At 41.4% G+C, this 25,023-nt stretch overlaps 1 protein-coding gene across 1 annotated transcript; it reads right to left on the minus strand.

The window, feature by feature from the left end:
• Positions 1 to 13,061: 13,061 nt before the first annotated feature.
• On the minus strand, positions 13,062 to 15,248 carry LOC115663468 (probable inactive poly [ADP-ribose] polymerase SRO5). The gene is made up of 5 exons (XM_030585470.2): positions 14,536 to 15,248; positions 13,989 to 14,230; positions 13,748 to 13,884; positions 13,545 to 13,640; positions 13,062 to 13,386 (listed from the first exon to the last, which is right to left on the minus strand). Exons 1-5 carry the CDS (start codon positions 15,102 to 15,104, stop codon positions 13,315 to 13,317), a joined length of 1,116 nt encoding a protein of 371 aa, XP_030441330.1. The 5' UTR covers positions 15,105 to 15,248; the 3' UTR covers positions 13,062 to 13,314.
• Between the last annotated feature and the right edge of the window lie 9,775 nt (positions 15,249 to 25,023).

Here is a 25,023-nt window from a genome sequence, read left to right on the forward strand (position 1 = left end):
GTTCAGATGGGATGAAGAGGAAGAGAATGAAGTGAGAAGAATTTTTAAGAAGAAAGTCGGTGATCACATACGAAATGTGATGAATAGAGCGAAGATCAAGCAAGTGAAGCCGGCTTTCATTACAGCTGACAATTGGACGGAAATTAACAGAATTTGGAAAACTGAAAAGAGTCAGCAAATCAGTGAGCAGAATAAAAAGAATCGATCTTTTAGTTCTAGTGAAGGGTCTGCCACATATGCTGGGGGCTCTATCAACATTGGGAAGTATCGCAAACGAATGGTAAGTCTGTTAAATAAGTTATAAGTTAATTTAATTCAATTACTCGTGTTTACATTTTGTAGGCACATGAATTGGGGACGGAACCGACATTTGCAGCTACATTTGAACGCACATTTCAAAAAAACGATAAGACATGGACTGGCCATCGAGCAAAAACTATTAAGGTATGTAAGCTTATACTTTGGACTTTATGGAAACTAGAATAAAAACCGTGAATGCTTTTAATATTTATGGTAGATACATATATGAAGTTATTTTATTTTCATCTATATTGTTAATGTAGGAAAAATATAATGAACTTTTAATGAGCAATGCTAGTGGTGGTGATGGTGTTGTTGCGTCTGAGCCATCAGTTGACAGTATGGCATTATGGGTGGAGGCAACGGGTGGGATGAAAAAAGGAAAAATATTTGGGATGGGATCCTTGGCAAGGGTATACATGTCGAATCATGCAGCAACTTCATCATCCAATGCGACTGGTTGAAGGAGGACACGACATGACGAGCAATTGACCCAAGAATTGAACCAACTGAAAAATATACTTGTAGAGAAGGACGAAGAAATAAATGACTTGAAACAACAAATGCAAATCGTTATGCGACACCTCAACCTCAATCGCGATGAGGTTCCTCCTGTACCTCCCGTCAATCCAATAGGTGATGGGCACAATGATGAGCGACACAATGATGTTGAGATTGCTGATGATGATGATGATTTTCTCAGTCATTTCTAGTTAAAATTCCCAAAATCGGGGGTAAGCTTGCTTCACAATCTTTTGTGCCATAAGTGCAGTTTGCCCAATATGTTCCTGCCCTACAATTACTTTCTGTGCACAACTCTCTTACAACTAGGTTCTTTGCTTGCGAAAAACTGAAAATTTAGAGATCCCAGGATGACATGCTTGTTACAAAAAATCATGATATTTGAACATTGTAGAAATACATGCCGTAATTGACTTTGAGTCCTGCCTTCCTGGGAATTGGTGTTGGTAATTCACCTCTCTAAGTCATTAAACTGTTGAATGCTGTTTGGAGAAGGATCTAATTTTTCGTAGGTGACAGAAATACGGTTTACAAGGGTGAAAAAACTACAGTGGATGTCAAAGTTGACTCAAATTCATATGTAAAAACATTGATGTTCGTCCTGAAACGTTTTTTTGTTAACCCTCTTACTTGTTTTTTTATACCTAGTTCCACATTCATGCATAAACGCTTCTTTTATATTCTGGACTGATTGAATATCTTTATTTATGTATCCACATTTCATCAGGTGTCGACAAAAGTGACTGCTTCTGGTGTCCTGCTGAGTACCAAAGCTGCCCAATCTTGTGTCTGGTTTGTCGATTTTTCGTTTTTGAAGCAGAATCTATGGTTGTCCCGCCTCCTTTGAATGTTTTGAATGTATTATAAGATTGGATATCAAATAGCATCATGTCGTACTTTGCAACTTTGCATATATCATTATTTTTTGCGGACTAGCATCTTTCCTTCAGTTATATTTTTCAATTATATGGCATTGTATCTAGTTAGTTCGTTTTCTTATTCTGAAGCGAAATCTATGGTTGTCTCGTGTCCTTTGATTGTTTTTAATGTATTATATGATGTTCATTAATGCGTAGCTATTGCTATGGACAAGATTTGATGGCCCAACTGGTGTACAATTTGCGACGAATTTTGCGACGAATATTTAGCGACGAATTTTGCGACCAATACAGTTCGTGGCTAATTTGCGACGAATAAGTTGCAACGAATTTTCCGACGAATAAAGTTCGTGGCTAATTTGCGACGAATAAATTTTGCGACGAATAAAGTTCGTGGCTAATTTGCGACAAATTCGTTGCGACGAAATTTTGCGACGGATAAAGTTTGTGGCTAATTTACGACGAATAAAGTTTGTGGCTAATTTGCGATGGATAAAGTTCGTGGCTAATTTGCGACGAAATTTCCGACGAATTTTGCGACGAAATTTCCGACGAATTTTGCGACGAATAAAGTTTGTGGCTAATTTGCGATGAATAAAGTTTGTGGCTAATTTGCGACGAATTATTTGCGACCAATTTTGCGACGGATAAAGTTCGTGGCTAATTTGCGACGAATTTTGCGACGAATAAAGTTCGTGGCTAATTTGCGACGAATTTTGCGACGAATAAAGTTCGTGGCTAATTTACAATGAATTTTGCGACGAATTATTTGCGACGAATTTTGCGACGGATAATGTTCGTGGCTAATTTGCGACGAATAAAGTTTGTGGCTAATTTGCGACGAATTTTGCTCCGTCGCAATTTAGCGACGGAAATTGAAATTTTCCGTCGCAAAAATTTGCGATGCCGAATTAGCGACGGAATTTTTTCCGTCGCTAATTTTGTCACAAATTCGATTTGCGACGGATTTTGCCATATTTTTCGTCGCAAAAATCGTCGCTAATCCCTTGTTTTTTTGTAGTGGTGCGTTTCTTGAGGATAGGCCTGGGACCCCAATTCCAAGGCCTTGGTTCCTCGAGGCCGAGCCTGAGACTCAAGCTATGATGCCCTAGAACGTTACGCGCAATTCGCATTCTTTACTTAAATAATTTTGTATTAACGTTCGCATGCTGAAGTACAACAAATGTCAATATATAGATGCCTTCGAGATTAACATCATTTGACTTAATATACATAAGTATTTATTTACGCTGTGTATTACACATCCTTACATTTGTAAGCAACAGCTACCAAAGAATACAAAACATAATCCTGAGAAAGGCCAAGGTTACCTAACATCTTCACATCACTCCTGAACCAAAACTAGCTTGTAAAAAAGTAAAGTTATTAAACTATGGATTTTTTTTTTGTTTTTTTGGTCAAGTATTAAACTATGGATTGACAACCTCGCCCGTTGACACGTCAATGTCACCATCAAAGCCCTTGAGTGGTCCAGCCAACTCACCCCCAATATTAAATTACCAAGCGGCAAATCGATGGGGGATCCACTCTTGTAACCCCGTGTTAATCCATACAATTGAACCGCACTTAGTATAAATTATTGCCAGCACATCTTGATATTCACAATCAAAATTACTGAAACTCTGAAAAACAATGGCAGAGAGGAATTCATCCTACAAATCTTAAAAAATTAAGGGGTGAGTCAAAGCTCAAGCAATGAATTCTCTAAGTCTAAGGTAGTAGGTTCTCTTATCACTCAACCTAGTATCAATAGAACAACGTGAGTTCAGGACAAGTACAAAATAATTTTGTTTGACCAATGTTATAAATGCACTATCTTTCCTATTGTAATATCCAATTAGACCTAAGAAACTCTGAATTTCAATTACCGTCATCAGTCTTGGCCAATTTATCACTGACTCAACCTTTGTTTGGTCAACGGATATCCATGCACCGATTACCACTTGGCTTAAAAATACCATGCGGTCCAACTAGAATTTGCACTTTCTAAACTTATCATACAACTTGTGCTCACGAAGCGTTTGAAGTACGAGCTTTAAATGCTGCTCATGTTCATCCTAACCTTTTGAGTATGCCACAATATCATCAATGAACACTATTACAAATTAATCTAAAAACGACTAAAGCACCCTGTTAATTAGATCCATAAATACTGCTAGTGCATTAGCTAATTCAAAAGGCATGACTAAGAGTTCAATATGGCTGTATCAAGTTCAAAAAGCTGTCTTAGGGACATCCTTCTTTTTTATTTCCAGGTGATGATACCGCAATCAATCAATCTTGGAGAGTACTGACACCCCTTGAAGCTAATCAAATAAATCTTCAGTCCTAGGCAATGGGTACTTGTTGTTAATCGTAACTTTCAATTACTGCTAATCAATGCTTCCATCCTTCTTGATAAACAGCATCGGTGCACCCCAAGATGATGCATTAGGTCGAATAAAACCTTTGTCAGATAATTCCTCAAGTTGCACTTTTAACTCCTTCAGCTCCATTAATGGAAGCTTCAGAAATAGGATCCATTCCAAGAGTTAGTTCAATTAAAAATTTAAATTCACGTAACCTTGGTAATTCCTTTGGGAATACATCAGAAAATTTTCGAACTATAGAATTTTCTCAAGCTTTGCTTCTTCTTCTTTTCACTAATTGGCTACAAACGGTAAATATCATTGGCAGATGTCATTAAGAAGACAGTGTACCTCAAGTTCAGAGTTAAAACTAGGACAATTAGGTGGATTGAATTGAATTTTACTCTGACAACAGTCCACATTGGCTCATTTTTTACGAAGCTAGTCCATTCCAAGAATAACGTCAAACTCATACATAATCAATACGATCAAATTTGCCATTTGATATTGTCCACCCATTGTGACCTTACAATCCTTACACACCATAGTAGACAAAATTGCATTTCCTAATTGTGTAGAGATACTTCCAGCGGCCTAGAATTTACTCCAATTGATTGTACGAATCGTGTAGATATGAATGACTGCGTGGCACCTATATCAAACAATGCATAAGCGCTATTGTCTCATAACTGTAAAAACTCGGCCTTGATATGGTGGCCTCTGAAAATTTTCCTGCTACGGGGTTCTGTTGTGTTGCGATTGCTGTGTCGATTGTGGTGGCATCATACGCTATTGCTGCACCACCAAAAAACACCCCCTCATCATGTGGCCTCGTTGTTTACGTCCGTAAAAAACTCCTCTTAATGCCTAGCATAGTGCATTTCTATGTTACTTCTCACAAGCACGACAAATATCACTTTGATACTACGTCCACACCTCTTGTTGATTATTTTGTGTGAACCCAAATTGTCCCCTAGCATTGTTTCTCCTATTCGGATCAAATGGTCCCTTTCCGACTTGTATAGGTCTCTTGTCACGGCGAAAGAAAGATCAAAGGCTTGATGATTAGGCCTTGCCTGAAAGTTGTCGCTGCCAATTCTGACAAATCTCTCTCCACAAGTTGAGCAGGCTCATAGAGATCATTATAATCCTTGAAATTTAAGGGCACTAGCCTACTCCAGATATCTGGCTGTAAACCAGCCCGAAACCTCTTACGGATCCACTATAAGGTCATTCTGTAATTTCATCATTCTCTTATTCCGAGCATAGTCCAAAAAATACTTTCCAAAAAATACCTTAACAAAGCCATTCCAAATAACGATAGTACTGGCTGGGAGCACCGCTTCTTTAGATGCCCTCCGCCACTGTTTCGCATTTTCTTGAAGTTGGTACTCAGCTAAGGCTATCTTGTCAACTTCGTTGCAATTTAGTAAGGCATATATCTTCTCCATTCCGTGGGGGAAGAACAGCAGAAGTGCCAAAAGTTGTGTACGGAGCTCACTTTAGTGCCAAAAGTTTCAAACAGATTACTTAAGTGCCAAAAGTTGTGAAAAACGATCACTTAAGTGCCACATCGCCGGAAATCCGGCATGGCATTTTTTTATTAATTTCTCAAGCTGATGTGGCTCGCCGGAGGCTGATGTGGCATTTCTTTTCTTTTTTTTTCCTTTTCTTTCTTTTTTCCTTTCTTTTCTTTTTTTTCTTTTCTTTCTTTTTATTTCCGATGGCCGGCGTCCGGCCACTGGCCTCGCCAGGCGTCGCCTTCCTCCGGGCGAGGGCCGGCGAGGCCGCCGTGGCCTCGGCGAGGCCGCCTCGCCAGATCCGGCGAGGTCGGCCTCGCCGAGGCCAAGCGGCCTCGCCCGGGAGGAAGGCGACGCCTGGCGAGGCCGCCGTGGCCTTGGCGAGGGCTCGCCTCGCCCGGAGGAAGGCGACGCCTCGGCGAGGCCGCCGTGGCCTTGGCGAGGGCTCGCCTCGCCGGATCCGGCGAGGCCGGCCCTTGCCGAGGCCACGGTGGCCTCGCGAGGCCTCGCCCGGAGGAAGGCGACGCCTCGGCGAGGCCGCCGTGGCCTTGGCGAGGGCTCGCCTCGCCAGATCCGGCGAGGCCGGCCCTCGCCGAGGCCACGACTACCTCGCCAGGCCTCGCCCGGTGGAAGGCGACGCCCGGCGAGGCCGGCCTTGGCCGGTGGCTGGCCTCCGGCCACCGGCCATGGTAGAAGAAGAAGAAGAAGAAAGAAAAGAAAAGAAAGAAAAGAAAAAAGAAAAAAGAAAAGAAAGAAAAAAAATCAGAAAAAATATTTAAAAAATTGAATTATACACGTGGAAATGCCACGTGTCATTAAAATTTAAATATAAAAGCCACGTATTAAATTTGATCGGAATTTCTCTCCGTTGGCACTTAAGTGATCGTTTTTTCTCCAATTTGGCACTTAAGTGATCGCCGGCGTAAACTTTTGGCACTTAAGTGATCCGTTTAAAACTTTTGGCACCAAAGTGAGCTCCGTACATAACTTTTGGCACTTCTGTTGTTCTTCCCCCCATTCCGTCGGTTCACGAGTTTGTCTCTTCAGGATTTCCTATTCCAACAAACCTTGGTGGTTTCAGCTTCAAATATTGCTCTATCAAACCTGCAAATGACTCTCGTCATTTCCTGAACTAGAGGCAGTTTGCTGTCGTGCCTACCTTTCATCAAACTTTCGTCATTTGCAAGCATGGAGGATCCTCCATACAAGGATATTGCTCTGAATTGGGGGGAAGAACAGCATTGGTGCCAAAAGTTGTGTACGGAGCTCACTTTGGTGCCAAAAATTTCATTTGGATCATTTAAGTGCCAAAAATTTTGAAAAACGATAACTTAAGTGCCAACTCCGGTCAGTTTGGCCGGAAATCCGACGTGACATTTTTTTATTAATTTTTGAAGCCGATGTGGCTCGCCGGAGATACAGTCAGCACGTACAATCAGCATTTTTTATTTTAAATAATTTTTTTTCTTTTTTCCTTCTTTTCTTTTTTTCTTTTCTTTCTTTTCCCTTTGGTCACCGCCGGTGACCGGAGGCTGGCCACCGGCCGCCTGGCCTCGCCCGGACGAGCCCGTCGTCGCCCTCCACAGGCGAGGCCCGGCCGACCCTTGCCTGGGCGAGGGCGAGCGAGCCCCGGCGAGGTCGGCCTCGTCTCGCATGGGCGAGGGCGAGCCCTGGCGAGGGCTCCCCTCGCCAGATCCAGAGAGGCCGGCCGTCGCCTAGGCCACGGTGGCCCCGCCGGACGTCGCCCAAGGCGGCGGCCTCATTCGGGCGAGGCCCGGCGGCCGATGGCCGGCCTCCGGTCACCGGCGGTGACCAAAAGGAGAAGAAAGAAAAGAAAAAAAGAAAAGAAGAAAAAAAAGAAAAAAATTCAGAAAAGTATTTAAAAAATCGAAATATATACGTAGAAAAGCCACGTAGACTAATTTTTTTTTAAAAAATCCAACTAAGATTAAAAATTTAATTATAAATGCCACGTATTAATTTGGCCGGAATTTCTCGCCGTTGGCACCAAAGTGATCATTTTTCCTCCGATTTGACACTTAAGTGATACAAATGAAACTTTTGGCACTAAAGTGAGCTCCGTACACAACTTTTAGCACCAATGCTGTTCTTCCCCCCTCTGAATTGCCACCAGAGCTCATCTTGTCTTACAAAAGCCTACATATATTAATTAACTCAGTAGATAGAAGCTAACATAATTTGTATCACACAAACAATCAAGGGTAAAATGTAACAATCTGAATTTTCGATCCTTTTCCCGGGATTTAGGAAATGAATTTGATCAATGCACTTAAAGTGAGATCTCACCCGGAAATGCGCATTCACGGGATGCTAACCTTAGGGGTAGGGCCGTTACGGGATTGAGTTCACACGACCAAAGAACTCGACCTGGGTTCGATTTTCGACCATATGGATTGACGAGGGAATGTTTTGAGCCAACCGAGACCGGTCTACTTGATTGATCGTGTCCGAAGGGAACTAGCGACAGACCCTCGCAATTATATGACAACCGAGGTCGTCCTGGATAGAGTAAACTTAAACGTGATTTGACTTAGTGTCAGTCACGGGTCGAGAGCGCGTAATTCCAGAGAGCCGCCCGTTAGCCAGAGATAAGCTAAAGTCGCGATTGTTCAATTTTAGTCATTTCTTGGAATTCAGGCCCGGGAATCGAGAATTTTGAAAGTGACAATTTTGGACGGCCGATGACGTTTTTGGCTTGGCCAACCTTGGGGCCACCCATTTCTGCAAAAAAATGGATTTTGGTCCGGGGCCGGGAAAATTACGATTTTGCCCCTGTGGACACCGATGTTGGATTTTGAGGCCGTTTGAGGTTATTTTTCGCGGCCAAGGTCAATTTGGGGTGGCCACGCACATTCAGAGTGGTTTTGGCCAAAAATTGGAATTTCGACAAAAATTGGAAAAATAATATTATTTTATTCCCGAGACTTTGACGTGGATTTTCGAGGGCTTGCGCGATGAATTTCGCGATTCTGACGCCATATTATGTTGGCCACGCACATATGGAACACGTATGTGCAAAAATTGGAATTTCGGTTCGGGATCGGAAAATTACGAAAATGCCCCTAGGCCATTTTTGATTAATTCCGAAAATTGGATTTAATTTTGGGATTAACCAAGGTGAGTTAAGGCTAAACCAGGTCTGGTCAACCATGGTTAAGAGCAAAGGACCATTTCACCCCTAAATTATTGGATTGGATCAAATTTGGGCCCTTGGATTAGGGGCAAAATTGTCCTAAGGCACTAGATTGAGACACTTGGACTCCACTAAGCTATCTTTGACCCATTTGACTAGATAGTCTTCTCTCTCTCTCTCTCGTGCAGACCCATTCGGCCATTTTCCCATTTTTTTTTCCTCTTCTTCTTCACGTTTCTGGTTCTGCAGTCCCGTTTCGCCATTTCTGCAGATCGTTCACGCCGAACAAGACTGCCCGCCTGTGCCGCCCGCCGAGCCAACATCACCAAAGAACCGTTTCCACCTCCGTGCAGCCACCATAGCCCCGGTTTTTGTCCAAAATAGCCTTGTTCTCTCTTTTTCTCTTTCCCGGTCTGCAAACAGTACCGTCGGAGCTTCGCCGGAGCTCCGATCGCTGTCCGTCGACACCCAGGCCGCCCAGCCTCGCCAGTACGTCGCCATCCAAAGCCAGATCCGTACAAAGTGTCCGTACGGTAATGTTCACCGCCCCGTACGGATCACTGTTCACGCCGGACCGTACGGACGCGCAGCTGTCACCGGCACCTCGCCGGCCACCGTCCCAGCCTGTCCGTACGGTGTCCGTACGAAATTACTGTTCACCGAGCCGTACGGGGGATCACTGTTCACGCCGTCGTACATTGCCGGCGACGCTGCTCCCGTTGCTGCCGCTGACCCGGCCTGTTCCAGCCCCGTTCTGTCTCGCCTTTTTGGGTAAGTGTTTTCCCCAAATGTCATTTAGGACCTCGGGTATTTCTAGGCTCGTTTAGGACTTGATTTAGGCGAAATTGTGGCTGTTTTCGTGGCTGTTTTAGGCTGAGAACGGGGCTGGCTGTTCGGAGGTTATGGACTGATTTGGGAGATTGAAAATGCATGGTTTTGTAGGCTTGGATGGGGCCGAGGTGATGCGAAATGATCGCGGCTGAATTGTGCGATTAATTGATGGGATTGTGCCTTGAATTGAAATTTGTGCGTGGTTGTGTGAATTGTGTTTAATGGCTGGTTGTTTAGATGATTGTGGACTGATTGGCGAGGGAAATTCGAGGTTTAGGAGGCTCGGTTAGGACTGTGATGTTGAGGATCGATCGGGGTTGAATGGTGTGATTAATTGGAAATGTATTGGCTTGATTGGGTTTATCGGATTAATTGTGTAGTTTGCTGTCATTGGCTTGTTCTAGTTTGTGCTTGGGCCGAATGTGATGTGGTGCTATGCCGTGTGTGTGGCCGTGAGGTATGATGGTGTGGCAGTGCGATTGCACAATATGTTCGCGTGCCAAGAATGTGTGATAGTGCTTCGGGATCGCGTGTTATATGTGTATGAAAGTGTGGTGTGCTGGCGTGGTGAGAATGTATATTTGCAAAGTGTATGTGAATTGTGAAATGTGCATGCAATGTGGAATTGTGTTTGGCCGTGCGAGTACTGGTCGTGCGTAAGTGTGGTTTGAGTGGAACGAGGATATGGAAATGTGGTTTGGTTGGAAAGGTCCGTCCTGAGGCGTGTACGTTACGCGGGACGATGCCGTCCCTGACGAGGTGACGATGCCCGGCCTGACGAGGTGTCGATGCCTGACGTGGTCAGAAGACCGTTGGCCTGATGCGTTTTACGCGGGCGCGGTAGAAGGAAAGTGTGTGTAGGATTCCGTCCTGAGGCGTGTACGTTTACGCGGGACGATGCCGTCCCTGACGAGGTGACGATGCCCGGCCCGACGGGGTGACGATGCCTGACGAGGTCAGAAGACCGTTGGCCTGATGCGTTTTACGCGGGCGCGGTAGTGGTGGAAAGGTTGAGAATGAGTGGGATTTGGCAAGACAAGCGAGAGGATTGTGGAAAGTGACGCATAGTGTGAGTAGCGTGCGAGTGTGTTTGTATCGCGTGATGTGATGCTTAATTATGGGGTAGAAACTGCTAGGCACGGTATGGGACGTACCCAAGTGGTTTCTGTCTTATAATTAAGGCACGTCCGCGTCTGTGATTCCTTGCTGTGATGTGTTGGCTGTGTTATTGTCTAACGTGCAGGAACGTGCGTGATGGATTCCAGGTAGGGTCGCATGTGATTGTTAGTTTGGCCGATCGTTGTGTGTTATGTGTGTTTTCGTCTAGCGGTACGTGAGTGCCTACGTGGGGTTTGGGGTTGTACACTTATTGAGATTCGTCTCACGGTTGTATAACCGCCACTTTCAGACCCCCGGCCCTAAACCCGGGAAGTGCGCCTTTTCTTTTTGGAAGTCCGGGGAGCTACTGTTGGTGCCCAGTGGAGCTGCAGGTGAGTTCCAGAGATTCAAGCCAGAGATTCAGAAGCAGACTGGAGGAGGGCGACCCTTAGGTTTTTCCCTAGGGTGTTTTAGGGGTTGTATAACTTGGGTTATCCGATAGTGAAGTTAAGATAACCAAACCCCTGAACTTTTGTTTAAACGGTGACTGAGGATGTTAGTCTGTATTTATGTCTGTAATATGATGTTTGTATATTTGGTGTTGTATGAATATGTGGTTGCTGGATTGTTCTGTTGTTCTACCCCATTGTCGTCATTATTTGTCCGGGGTTTTGTTATTCGCTTCCGCATGTGGCTCTGATGTTTGGGTTGGGTCGGCGACGTTCCTGGGACGTCACATCATTTCGACCGGAGCAGGGGATGGCGCGAGCTCGTTGGGGTTCGGGGCGTGACATAAAATCATGCGTTTAGTATTTTACACTCTCGCAATTCACCCAACTACTTCAACCTCTAAGCATACCTTATCCCCCCATTGGTAAACCTGCTCCGATACTAAACAGGCTGTGACGCCTGAAAACGTTATGCACAACACGTGTCCTTTACTTAAATATATTTTTTTTAATATTAACATGTGGAAGCACAACAAAATGTCAATACATAGACGCCTTCAAGATTAACATCATATGATTTATTTACTTTCTATCTATGTAATCCTTACATTGGTGATCAACAACTACCAAAGAATATAAAACAAGTCCCGAGAAAGGTCGGTCCCCCAACACCTTCACACCACTCCTGCACCAAAAACTTACCTGTAGAAAAGTCAAGTTCGACAACCTCGCCCAACAACACATCATTGTCACCATTAAAACGGGGGGCGGGCATCGAAACCCCTCAGTAATCCAATTAACTCACCACCGATATTAAAGTATTAAGCGGCAAATAGATGGGGGATCGACTCTTGTAACCCCACTTCAATCCATATGATAACGCTACATGGATGCATTCGTTTCACGAAAAATAAGTGATTTGAAAAATATTTTTCAAAAAATAATCGTTAAATTCATTTAGAAAGATAAATAAATGGAAAATTTTTCATAGGCCCACGAAAATAGTTAGACATAAATTATTATCGATGATGAAAATAATTTCCGTTGACTAATTTTTCTAAATGATATAAGCAATCATTTTTTGGAAAATATTTTTCAAATCACTCATTTTGCGAGAAATGAACGCACCTGAAGTACAAATTACTATTGGTTTAGGCACAAGCACATCTTGTTATTCACAATCAAAATTTAGGGGAACTTCAAAAGGCAATGGCCGTGGGGATTCATCCTATAAGTCTAAAAAAATTAAGAGGTAAGCCAAAACTCTATAAATGAGATATCTAAGGTAGTATATCTTCTTATCACTCAACCTAGTACCAACATAACAACGTGAGTTCATGACAAGTACAAAATAATTATGTGTGGCAAATTGAGTAAATGTATTATCTTTCCTATCATGAAATGCCGATGATGACCATGGACAAATATTGCATAAGATTATCTACTCAAATGCAAACAAATAGAATATTATTTTATGGTGCGTAAATACCACATAATAGTTCATCGATATAGACATGTGAGTTTCTAGCTCTTACTTGTCACTAGGCAAGACCCATCTCGACTCACGAGATATCTCAACAACCGAGGCATCATCTCCACCAAGAAACTATGACGACCCAAGACGTCATGCATAACACGTGTCCTTAACATACCAACATAACTCATCTACCTCTATAACTAAGCTACTTGCCCATAGAGGAAATTTGAATGGATAAACCATGGACCACTTCTAATGAAGATGCATAATTTAAGAAGAGAAAGGTGGCTAGAGATAAAAGGTTTTCCCAAAACTTTCTAGCTAGACCATTATTCCTCCATTTTTATCGAGGCTTGCTTGAGAAATTTCAGGATCGGTTGTGTTGTGACAGGTCACTAGGTGGTAATTTAATTATATCCTATATAATTGCACAGATAAATAAATATTCCCATAACTTCTCAGCTAAAAAAGAGTTTTGATACTCCATTGAAAATAAATAGTCATGTGACATAGGGACCAAGAGAAGACCGCAGTTTATGACTATAATCAAGCACAAACGTTCAAATCATACAAATTTTGAAAGAGTCTTTTTCCTATCTAAGAGTCCGCAGCTATGTCAGTGTCCGATTCGGATGGGCCTCCTCCTCCACATTTTGTGTACCATTTGCTCGCCCCGCTGTGTGCTGTGAACCCATCAAAAAGAAAACAGCTCTCATTTATACGCCTCGCATCCCAGTCTTATTCAAGTCCATCATAGTCCCATAATCAACTGCTTCACGCCCGAGTTGCTGTAAAACGAAATAAATTATTCACTATCAACTCAATACAATAGAAACAATCATAAACTTTAAATCTGATTCAACCCAAGCTCTCTCTATCCACAGTTGACATCAAGGCATAAATGTGCTTTTCGAATTATTGTCTATCAAAGAGATCTTAACCACACCTTATTTCTGAAACTATTGATGATGTCAATCAGCAACCAATCGCCTGCGATTTTCCTGACTTTTTGTACCAGCACATGCCTCGAAATCTTTCCCCCCTGGAAAATGATGATCGTGTTTTCAAATATTTTAACATTGAAGGTAAGGAGGAAACATCGGTTGAAAGACGAGAACTAAGTGATGACAATATTGATGCGGCACTTACCTTGCGGTCCTCATAATACTTGGAGATCAGACTAACGTCAGATGGACGGAAGATTTTCGAGAGTTCCGAAATCAAAATTGGAAACGAGATCCAAGGGGAAGTCGGTTGCTGTGACTTCTCCGGAGTTCTTAACAACCCTTTTGCATATAGATTTCACAAATCATTAGACTAGTTGATAGAATTGACAAAGTCAAACACACAAACATGATCAAAGCAGGAATGCGAAAGAAAATTTGAATACCTCTCAAGCTACGAGGAGTTCTAAAGCTAACAACATACTCCGGCAACACATGACTGTTCATGTGGGTGCTCCAAACAATGTATCTCCTTGGAGATGACAAGTCGTCAACGCCCGAATCGTACTGTTCTGAACTAGGATGATATTGTTCCGAGCAACGACTAACAAGCTCCGATTTCCCTAGTATGACCCGGCAAAGCAACAGATGTTGTAGGCCATCTTCATCTATAGGGGCAGACATAACGCTGCAAAGCATTACAAACAAACTATCTCAGGCCAATCTCATCAAATACACAACATATTATCATGAGTCAATTAACAACATGCTCGCGAATATACTCGTTCTACTAGATTTAACCAATCATAGTTTAAAAGGGAACTATAATAACATGCCAACTAACTCGCTAAATCAACGTATTTTCACATGCACATGCTTGTGAAATCATACTCACTATAACCGATCATATCTTAAAAAGGTATATCTCTATCAACTTATCTTATGCAATTTCTAAAAGTTATCTTTATAGGAAAAAGAAAGAAATTCCAGTACCTTTCGAGAGGACAATAATCAGGAGCAAAATAAACTCCACAACCATACAAGCCACTGTTCTCAGGCTTCCCACTGTAGCCAAAGCCATGAGACAAGATCTTGGCCACCTCCTCCTTCGAGGTCGTATACCATGCATGCCTCACGTTGGCGGTTTCGCCGCCGCCTTTCTTCTGCACTGCCTGTGAGTAAACTTGAAACGCTTCGGCCCGTGCTTTGCCAGAGAAACTGGAGTAGCAATTCTGGTGGATTGCCACCACGGTAACTTGCTCCGCAACCGCACCTAGCTGTGAGATGAATCTCTCCTTGATATAGCGGTGGACCTCGTCTCCCTCTCTGAGTTTCATCAACCCGCTCTCGACGAACAGCGACAGTGCAGTGCCGGACCTGCCGGCAGAGACGATGCTCTCGCAGTCAGAGACGGACGAATCCGGAGCCTGATCTTCCATCGGATCGTGCAGATCTGGACGGTTGAGATCGATTGCCAAGTGGGTGGATTCACCTGCAACTGCATCAGGAGTGACGGTGTGTACAGTCAGTGAACGAGATTGATGCATGATGTAGTTCGACATTTTTTACCGAAGCTGGAACGTCCCAAAAAAGTGCGTTAAAAAAATAACAAGTCGATTCACAAAAATTTTACCGCTGCCAAAACAAAAAACTATCATAAAATTGGTACGGATTGAAGAAAGAAAAACCGAATCGCAGAACGAATGAAGATCAAAAGCTTTTAGTACATGAAGTGACAATTGCAAAACAGAGCGTAACGAATCACCAACCCCAAAACACTAAGGAGAGATTCTCGAGGTTTGGTCGTCGAAAGAGGCAAACAAGAGTTTAAAAACACAATCTCTTTTTTGGAATTTTTTTATTTATTGGTAAGATCATTAATTACAGACCAAATGAAGAGGATAGGATAGAGATTTTCATAACATCTATTTTTTGGCATTTTCTTTATTGTCATACTTAATTTGTTTAAGGGGTATTGATATTTGGGGTAATGGTGAGTGGTCGGTGAAAAATTGGATGGATGAGATTGAGGCGAGATCAGCAGCATTTTATTTGTTTGTTTGTTTATTTTTGCCTCTGTGATATCTTTCGTGTGCGTGGAACAGGTGCAATTGGCAGGCATGAATTCTTGCTATGGGTCATTCATAATTTTTTTTTTTTTTTGGTAAGGTAAGGAGTAGGTCATTCATAATTTCATGGCACGTCTAAATTAAAAGAGAGGCCAAGATTGCCATTTAGCTTAAAGTAAATTAAAGTCACATGTCAAATCTTAATGAATACTCTATCGACCAAAAAAAATTGCTAATGAATACTTCAATAGGTCCATCACAATTTTTTAAATTTCCTCCGGCTAAATCATTTAAGGTAGGTTTGTTGCATCAGGAAAGGAGGAATAAAATTAAAACATTGGATAAGGTTTATTGCATTAGAAGGAATAGAATTAAAAAAAAAATGGGATAAGGTTTAGTGCAGTTAAGCAACAGCTCTATAAAGAGATTTTTTTGGCAATTTTATTTATTGGTAAGATCATTAATTACAGACCAAATGAAAAGGATAGGACAGAGATTTTCATAACATCTTTTTTGCCATTTTCTTTATTTTCATACTTAATTTGTTTAAGGGGTATTGATATTTGGGGTAATGGTGAGTGGTCAGTGAAAAATTGGATGGATGAGATTGAGGCGAGATCAACAGCATTTTATTTATTTGTTTGTTTATTTTTGCCTCTGTGATATCTTTCGTGTGCATTGAACAGGTGCAATTGGCGGGCATGAATTCTTGCTATTGGTCATTCATAATTTCATAGCACACCTAAATTAAAAAAGAGGCCAAGATTGCCATATTTAGCTTAACGTACAATATAGTCACATGTCAAATCCTAATGAATATTTTATCGACCAAAAAAAAAAAAGTCCTAATGAATACTTCAATAGGTGCATCACAATTTTTTTAAATTTCCTCGGGCTAAATCAGTTTAAAAATGGTTCATTTAAGGTAGGTTATTGCATCAGGAAAAGGAGGAATATAATTAAAACATTGGATAAGGTTTATTGCATTAGAAGGAATAGAATTAAAACATTGGATAAGGTTTATTGCATTAAAAGGAATAGAATTAAAACATGGGATAAAGTTTATTGGATTAGAAGGAGTAGAATTAAAAAAAGGATAAGGTTTAGTGCAGTTAAGCAACAGCTCTAGAAATCTTCCTCCATCAAACTACTTAAAAAAGGAAGGACAATAATTACTCGTCCAATACTTGGCTCAAGAAAGATAGCTTTATTGCATTAGGAAAGTCTTGGACAGCTGGGGCCAAGTCTGACTGGCTTTGTCATCTTTGGTCATGGGAATAGAATTAAAATGGGCTTTGCTAGCATAATGATTTTTGGGCCACTATGAAAGTAATAGCACATTATGGCTATGTTGTGTGCCACATTGTGAGCCACAAATTCTTGAAAAAGTGAACTTCATAATAATTTATAATTATTTATTATTGATGAAGGATTGTCACTTAATCATTTCTCAATTAAAATAGGGGAAATGTTTAGTGCCATTTAGCAGCAGCCCAAGAATTCTCCTTCCATTACCCATTTGTGCACTTTATAAGAAAGAAACCCCACTCCACTAAAAAAAGATAACGTAACACAGTAATTCATTGGCCCAATTCGAATAAAGATAAGTCATTTCCTAATGTTTGGTACTTGAAAAATTATGAAACACATATTTGAGAAAAAGTCTCACGCTATGACCCTATGTTCCAAGTTCAAGTGCCGGGCACCCCAGGCTCGAGAGTCAATAACTCAGGAACTGAGGTCCCGGGCATAGCCACTGGCCTCAGGGAACCAGGGTCTGAGCACCGAGGTCCTAAGCCCATCCTCAAGAGACTTAGGCACATTCACCACCAACCTGGGCATGGGCGTTGGTCTAAGCATGAGTCTTAGGGTCTCGAGCTTTGTATCGGGTCCCATGAGCTATGTAGCACGAACACGTTCAGGAGGCCGACGTGTCGGTGTACGAAACGTGACACGTGTCCGACACACTCCAACACGCTCCGATACACTGTTAACAGGTGTCGGAAATCTGACATGCTGTCAACGTGCCAGACACACTACCGACATGCGAGTCCAGAATCCCGATAGGGGATTCCGACTCGCACAAGGTCAATTTTATGAACTTTCAAAAAATTAGGGTTCAATATGTAAATTTATAAAAAAAAAAATAAAAAGAAAGAAAAAAAGGGTGAAAGAAAACCATAGTTTTCTGTTGTCATCTTCACAGTGCCTTTACTTGCGCTCTATACTCCCTCCCCCTCTCGATTCACAATTGCTCTTCTTCGCTCGAACCAATGACGTCCGCCAAGGAGGAGGCCTTGAAGAGGAACACCGATTGCCTATTTCCTCACCATTTCTCATCTTCTTCCTTCACATCCTCCAACCTCCAAACTCCCGAATCCCCACCCTTAGACCAAGAACCCACCACCACCCTCCATTTCGTGGACCAAGAACTCCTCTAGCAAATGGCTCCTCCTCCTCTCCTTCCCGGCGTGCGCCATTATTTTTTTTTATTATTTTTTTTTCCAAGACACGAAGTAAATTCTAGGATTTTTATTATTATTTATTTTATTTGTGGACTTAAATCAAATTAAAATATAATAATTTATCATATATATTTAATATACGTCTCCCAACATGTCGAAATATTGTATTTTTTAAGAAATGACGTGTCGCGTGTCATGTCGTGTCTTGTGTCGCGTGTCGATGTCGGTGCTACACAGTCCATGAGGCTGGGATAGGAGCCTTGACACTCGGTTCCGCAGTGGCATGCTTGGAACCCCAGTACCCATGCCCAAGTACTCGATTGGAACCGAGAACCCAACAACCATACCCTAGTCCCTAGAAACCTAGTGCAGGACCTTGGCTCCTAAGCTCCTATGTAGCATGGACATGTTTAGGAGGCCGACATGTCGGTGTCCGACACTCGACATGTGTCCAACACGCTCCAACACGCTCCAACACGTTCAGACACACGGTCAATAGGTGTCAAAAATCCAACACGCAGTCAACGCGTCAGACACATTGCCGACACGCGATTCCGACTCACACGAGGTCAATTTTATGAATTTTCAAAAAATTAGGGGTGAAAATGTAAATTTATAAAAAAAATGAAAAGAAAGAAAGAAAATAGTGAAAGAAAACCCTAGTCTTCTATTCTCATCTACACAATGCCTTCACTTGCGCTCTGTACTCCCTCCCCCTCTCGATTCGCGATTTCTCTTCTTTGCTCGAACCAATGACGTCCGTCGAGAAGGAAGCCTTGAAGAGGAACACCGATTGCCTATTTCCTCACCATTTATCATCTTCTTCCTTCGCATCCTCCAAGTTCCAAACCCCCGAATCCCCACCTCAAACCTTGAACCCACCACCACCGTCCTCCATTTCATGGACCAAGAACTCCTCTAGCAGACAACTCCTCCTTCTCTCCCTCCCGGCGCGCGCCATTATTCTTTTATTATTAATTTTTTGAAGACACGAAGTAAATTCTAGGCAAATTATAAAATAATAATTTATCATGTATATATAAAATATATATATTTAAAATACGTCTCCTAACGCGTTGGAATATTGTATTTTTTGATAAATGACGTGTTGCGTGTCATGTCACGTGTCGATGTCGATGCTACATAACTAACCTCAAGACCCAGCAGCCTGTCCTGAGTCTCTTGAGGATGGGCTCGAGTCCCTTGGAGCCAAGCTTATGACCCCAAGCCCAAACCCCAAATTCCAAAGCTCGTGCTTGACTGCCCGACGATTGGGCCTAGTTTTCTTAAGGATGGGCCTAGGAGCCCGGCTCCGGGCCTTGATCCATCGAGGCCAAGCCTGAAACCCGAGCACGCATGACTAGGTTCCCAAGGCTATGCGCCAGGGCTAGCGGTCAAATTCGGGTGCCAATGACTAGACCTGTCAAAATGGGTTATAAACCCATTTTTTAACACATATATTAGTAAATGGATCATAAATAGGTTAGTTATATTCACAAAATGGGTCATAAATTGATATAAATATAATATGGGTATTAAATGGATCATAAATAGGTCGTAAATGGGTTTACAACTTGTTTAAACTCAATTTATCTCTCTCGCCCTCACTCATTTTCGCTCTCACTTACTCCACACTTTTATCTCAGTTTGGATATGAGTTGTCCTAGATTAAGTTAAATATGAAAGTATTTTAACAATATGAATTTGGTCAATATGGTTGGGGTATTGGTTGGGTCAGGCAAGGGTCATTAGATTTTCATTAAATTGAAATGAATCAAAACGGATTAAATAGGTCTATTTGAGTCGAAATTTTTTCGACATGATCTAAATCCGATCTAACCCATCTGTTTGACAGGTTTATCAATGACTACTACTACTACTACTACGAAGAACTGACCATATTGCTGACCTTGCTCAGAAGGCTTTTGATATTAACCTCCAGTTTCACTTTGGACCCCCGGAAGAGATTGTCTCCTGAGTTCTCCAGCATCAACGTCATCATCTCCAAATAAAGTCGAGAGGTGGCGCCACACTGGGCAGAGTGCTCGATCCAGACAGGACGCTTGGAGAGTTGAACTAATGAAGTTGATGTTGGATGTTTGTTTGTAAAACAAACAAAACAATGCCTTTTCTTTTGTCCCACATAGGAAAGTTTTGGGTAAGTGGGCCATTTTATAACTGTGAGTGTCTTCTTACTCCTTAGAGTGAAGACAATGGGATGTGTGCTAACCACACAATACCCACGTGCGTGGGTGCGCGAATAATTGCGCGATTTTGGCGCGATTATTAGGCGCACTTAGCGCTTGCGCGGCCGCGGTTTAATTAGCTCTAATCCCTTTATTTTTTATTTTATTTCGTAAGGTTATCTCCTTAATCTTTATTAGTTGAAAGGTTGTTTTTTGTTTACTAAATAATTTTTCGAAATTATGAAAATTCGGAATTTTATTTATATATATTTTTTTATTTTATTTTATTCCGAATTTTACATGTGTCTTTTCAAGACAACTTTTGGAGATTATACTTGTTCAGTTTTCAACCTTTTCCGAAGGGTTGCATTTGTTCAGTTTGCAACTTCTTCCGAAGGAATATCTTTGTTAGCTTTGCAACTTTTCGTGAAGAGTTGCCTATGAAGACCGATTTCTATATATGTCAGTTTTTGGCAAGAAGGAAAAAATCAATCAATTTTTTCAAGTCTTCTTTCGAAAAACTACAGCCATCATTTTCAATTGTTTCCTAGAGAGACTCGGAGAAATACTAGTAATTGCTATCTAAGTATTCTCATTTTGAGACTTTGTTGTATCCTGGAGGATTTTTGCCGGTGACCATTAGCAACATTGTGGGGCAAATAAATCCTTAAGGAAAGTGATATCACGCCTCAAAGTCCGACTTGATTGCTCTTTGATTCGAAGCCATTCAAATTTTACAACAGTTGATACTTCATAAGAGCTGAACCAAATGGGTCGCTCTTCTCCAAGCTCCTACATGCTTCACCGGCATCTGTGTTCCTAGCAAAGACCAGCTGAGCTATATCAGAATCTTTCAACAGCTGGGTTTCAAATTCCTTCAGAGGCCCAAACAGGGATAATGCGTCAATTAAAATTCCGTCTTAGGAACGGGACTTCGTGAAGCAAATGTCAAAGTAAGAGCAGTTCCTTCGGCTTCTAGGTTTGTCCCACAGATGATTTATCAGCCGAGCCTGGAATAACCTGAGTTCCATTAAATCCGGTATACTAGAGTATATTTCCGCATCTTTCTGCTTTTGTCTTTCTCTTCTTTCGTGCATTCTTGCAGTCAACCGATGCAGATCCAATATCCAGGTGAGTTTCTGTGGCAGCAGCAGGCACAGATTGGTGTGCAATATCATCAGGTGCTATCAGCAAGCCTGCAGTAGTTTTAAAGCTAATTCATCTTGATTCCTCCTCTTCTTTGGCTCAGTTCCAGGAGGAATGCCCATAACCAGAGAGTGTTCACCTTGAAGCCCTGGTATGCCACCGTGTAATTCAAATCCGGTAAGCCGTGCAGTTGCTTGGTCCCCACATCCTAAGGAGTCGCTGATCTTTTCTTTCCTGTCTATTCTCCTGCAAAATTTCCATTCGTCATGAGAGATATCATCTCCAATGAATCCTTCAAGGGTGAGCTGCTAGGGGTAGCAAAGGTAATATTTACATCTGGTAAGCCAGAGAGACTTTGTTTTGATTCTTCCACCCATTTGCTCTCTGAAGCTAGCTCCAATATCTAAATTCCCCTTTTTCAGCCTTTCCTCTCTTCTTTCTCTCCTTCAGCTCAGAGTTACCAGCAGAATAAGGGCCGGCAGCAAATCCCTCTTTATGATCAGTAAGGTCTTTTACACACTTTTTATAATTGGCCTGATCATTGATAAGTTGGACTTCTAAATCCATAATCAAACCACCCAATCGAGTCAAAGTCATTACTTTCATTAGGATGTGCACATCCTTATGCCGCATGACAAAGCTCGGCCGAGAACTTAATTGATGAAATGCTTGATAACTCTAGAGTTGAGAAATGACTGTTGGCTGGGTTCACTCCCATATGGAGGAAGCCCAATGAATTGCAATCACCAGCCATCTTCACAGCCGACAAGGGACAACCTCAATAATGACTATTAGAAGGGAACTTTTTAAACCATTTGCTTGGAATTATTTTACCAGTGGACTTGACAAATTAAGAAGAACCAGCGAACTCACCACATGCATTCATGCTGGCTCATTCATGAGAACCATTCAGGGAGCATTGATCTTTCATTTCCGCAAAACCTTCTTTTTTCCCTAGTTTACATAGGGATACGACAAGTACTTGCTCTTCTTTCCTGCTCTGGACTCGAGCCCCTTCTCGTTATTTTCCATGGACCGCTAGTTCCTATTTCCTCCCTGATAGAGGATGAAATATTTTGGATCTTTTTTGACCCAGTCAAAAAGAAAGTGGTGGGACCCAAAAAAAAGAATAAGAAAAAAAAAAGAGAGAGGGGAAAAAGAAAGAAGAAAGGAGAGAGAGGAAGAAGGGAGAGTGGTTCTCGCTACGGACTTTATCGCGAAGTTGATTCAACTACGATTTGTAACGCCCGATAAGTGTTCGCGTTCTCCGTTCATCTAATCGAAGTAATATTTGGCGTTAGGGCTTAAATTCAAAACTATGTGAAATTCGAGCCGCGAAATCCGATTTTTGAGTTAGTGATGAGCCATGGGGTTTGACGGGAGTCATTTAGAAACAACGGTTTTGTCCGAGTGAGAATTTTAAGGTTTCTTATGCAAGTTTCGCATTGCAAACAACTTGAATAATCGCTTTAGGTATACGATTTGTCGATGCGTATGAGTTGTTTTGTTATCATTTAAGCGTCATTTAGCCAATTTGTAATTATTGTAGTATTTTACTTGGTTTTGACGTTAATTCTTGTCCAATTATTTGGATTACGATATCATCGGCCTTGTTTAGCTGCGTGTTATTTGGTTGTGGGTATTCATAGGTAAGTGGCCTTATCTCTTCTTTAAGTTTGTAAATTTATATTTCGAAAGCAATATAGATTATATATAGCACAAGTTAAGAAATAGCATTGTTGATGCATAAAAAATCGAATCAAGCATTTACTATCTCTTAGTTATTTACATATGTTTCGGAAAACGTGTTATGCAATGTATTGTGAAAAAATATATATGTATTGCCTTGTGAGTTGGTTTATGAAAGGATTTTTGAATGACAAATGTTTAGAGAAAGGTATTTGTAGCGGATGAGATGTGTTGCGAAAGGTTATATATTTCGTTTTATAAAATATATTATTGTTTACAAGATTGATTCTGGATTGAATTTTTGGTATTTGAGGATGATTGTGTTAGTGGTCTGCCTTAGGAATCAATCAAGGTTGATACTCTAATATTAGTTGTGGATTAGGTTGTGTCGGAAAACCGACCTTCACTATACTTAGGTAGTCATAATGTCTTGCTAGAGACCGCTTATGACTTGTGGGCCAAAAAGGGTTTTGAGCACACTGCTAATGTTTAGTGAACCTACAAGGTCGCACACAATAGCGAACCGAGTTAATATTTTCTGTGCGCCGGGATCTACTTAAAATAAGAAGTAGATTTTAATTTATTCTCTTATTCAACTTATCTAATTGGTTTTGATTTTAATTCTTGTTTAATTATTAAGATTACGATATCATTGGCTTGTTGGGCTGCGTGTTGTTTGGCTATGGGTATTCCTAGGTAAGTGGCCTTATCTCTTCTTATCTCTTGGTATAGAGATCTTTGAGAGAGTCTCAAAGATCAAAGGCGATCGAAAAAGAAGTCCAAGATCTTTAGCTAGCACTTGGATCGTTGGAGACTTCCGTTCGTGTGTGTGGATACCGGTAGAGTCGCAACACTTGGGGCGCTAATCCGTACACAATCGATTGTTAATTTACCTTCGATCTGCAAAAGGTATGTGTCGAACTTCTGTTTAGATTTCAATATACGCATGGATCCTGTCTAGGGTTTCGATTTATAGATTCCGCCTGCGTTTTTAGCACTTATGGAACCCAACAAATTGTTTGATGCTCAATATGGTTGTGAACCCAGTTAAGGGTTTTTGGATCCTTGTGGGCCAAACCACCGGCTTTATAGGTGGAAACCTTACCAAGGGGAATCTCGTTCGCCTTGTCACTAGGTGTTGTGTCATGATCATGGTAATATATTGAGTTAATAAATTAGTTAATGAAATGGATCATTGATATAGTTTTTGATAGATATTGATCAATGGACTTGACCATTGATATCTAACTTGTGATGATGAGTATTTTTTACTTGTTCAAATTTTTTTTGAAATGAAACAACTTATATTTGATTTGATGTATATATATATATATATATATATATATATATATATATTATATTATATTATGGGATAGAAGTATGAGTTTTTAGTATTACTTTGTATACATGAACAATGGTTGTTCGATCTCCTTAAAAGCTATGTATTACTCACTGGGCTGTGGTTGCTCACCCCTCTCCTTCACAATCTTTTCAAGTTCCTCAACTAGCGATTCATAATACGAGACCGCTGTCAACGGGGATTTTTGGGAGTAGGATTTGGATGTGAGCTTAGCTTGTTTGTATATGATTGTGGATAGTTGTTGGGTTGGCTGAACTCTAAGTTGTACATATTGTTTTTTATGGTGATAAAAGCTATGATCTTGTAACTAACTGGTTGGTTTATTAGATATACATGGCTAGAGTTATATATGATAAATAACAGGTTGTTTGAGGCCGCAGGACGGCCATGTCATCCCCCGTTCTTGTGGATTTGGGGTGTGACAGACGATGCAGTTTACCAGCACTAACATCTTCGACTGCATCACTGTCATGTTCCTGAGCAGAAGCCTAAGCTTTACGCTTCTTTTTCATTTATGAGCCCATCTTCGCCTGAGAAAAATTTGCCCTTTAAGTCCTCCAGTGTCT

This window comes from Syzygium oleosum, unplaced genomic scaffold, assembly GCF_021117445.2.
Source record: "Syzygium oleosum isolate NSW1041296 unplaced genomic scaffold, Sole_v2.1 Sole_v2.17, whole genome shotgun sequence".
NCBI classification, from domain to species: domain Eukaryota; kingdom Viridiplantae; phylum Streptophyta; class Magnoliopsida; order Myrtales; family Myrtaceae; genus Syzygium; species Syzygium oleosum.

Bases quoted from the DNA above. Each gene is read 5' to 3' on its own strand.
- LOC115663468 (XM_030585470.2), bottom strand. From the start codon at position 15,104: ATGTCGAACTACATCATGCATCAATCTCGTTCACTGACTGTACACACC. The intron at 13,641-13,747 runs GTAAGTGCCGCA...ATCATTTTCCAG, and splicing joins AGTATTATGAGGACCGCAAG to GGGGGAAAGATTTCGAGGCA. The intron at 13,387-13,544 runs GTGTGGTTAAGA...TTCGTTTTACAG, and splicing joins TCAATAGTTTCAGAAATAAG to CAACTCGGGCGTGAAGCAGT.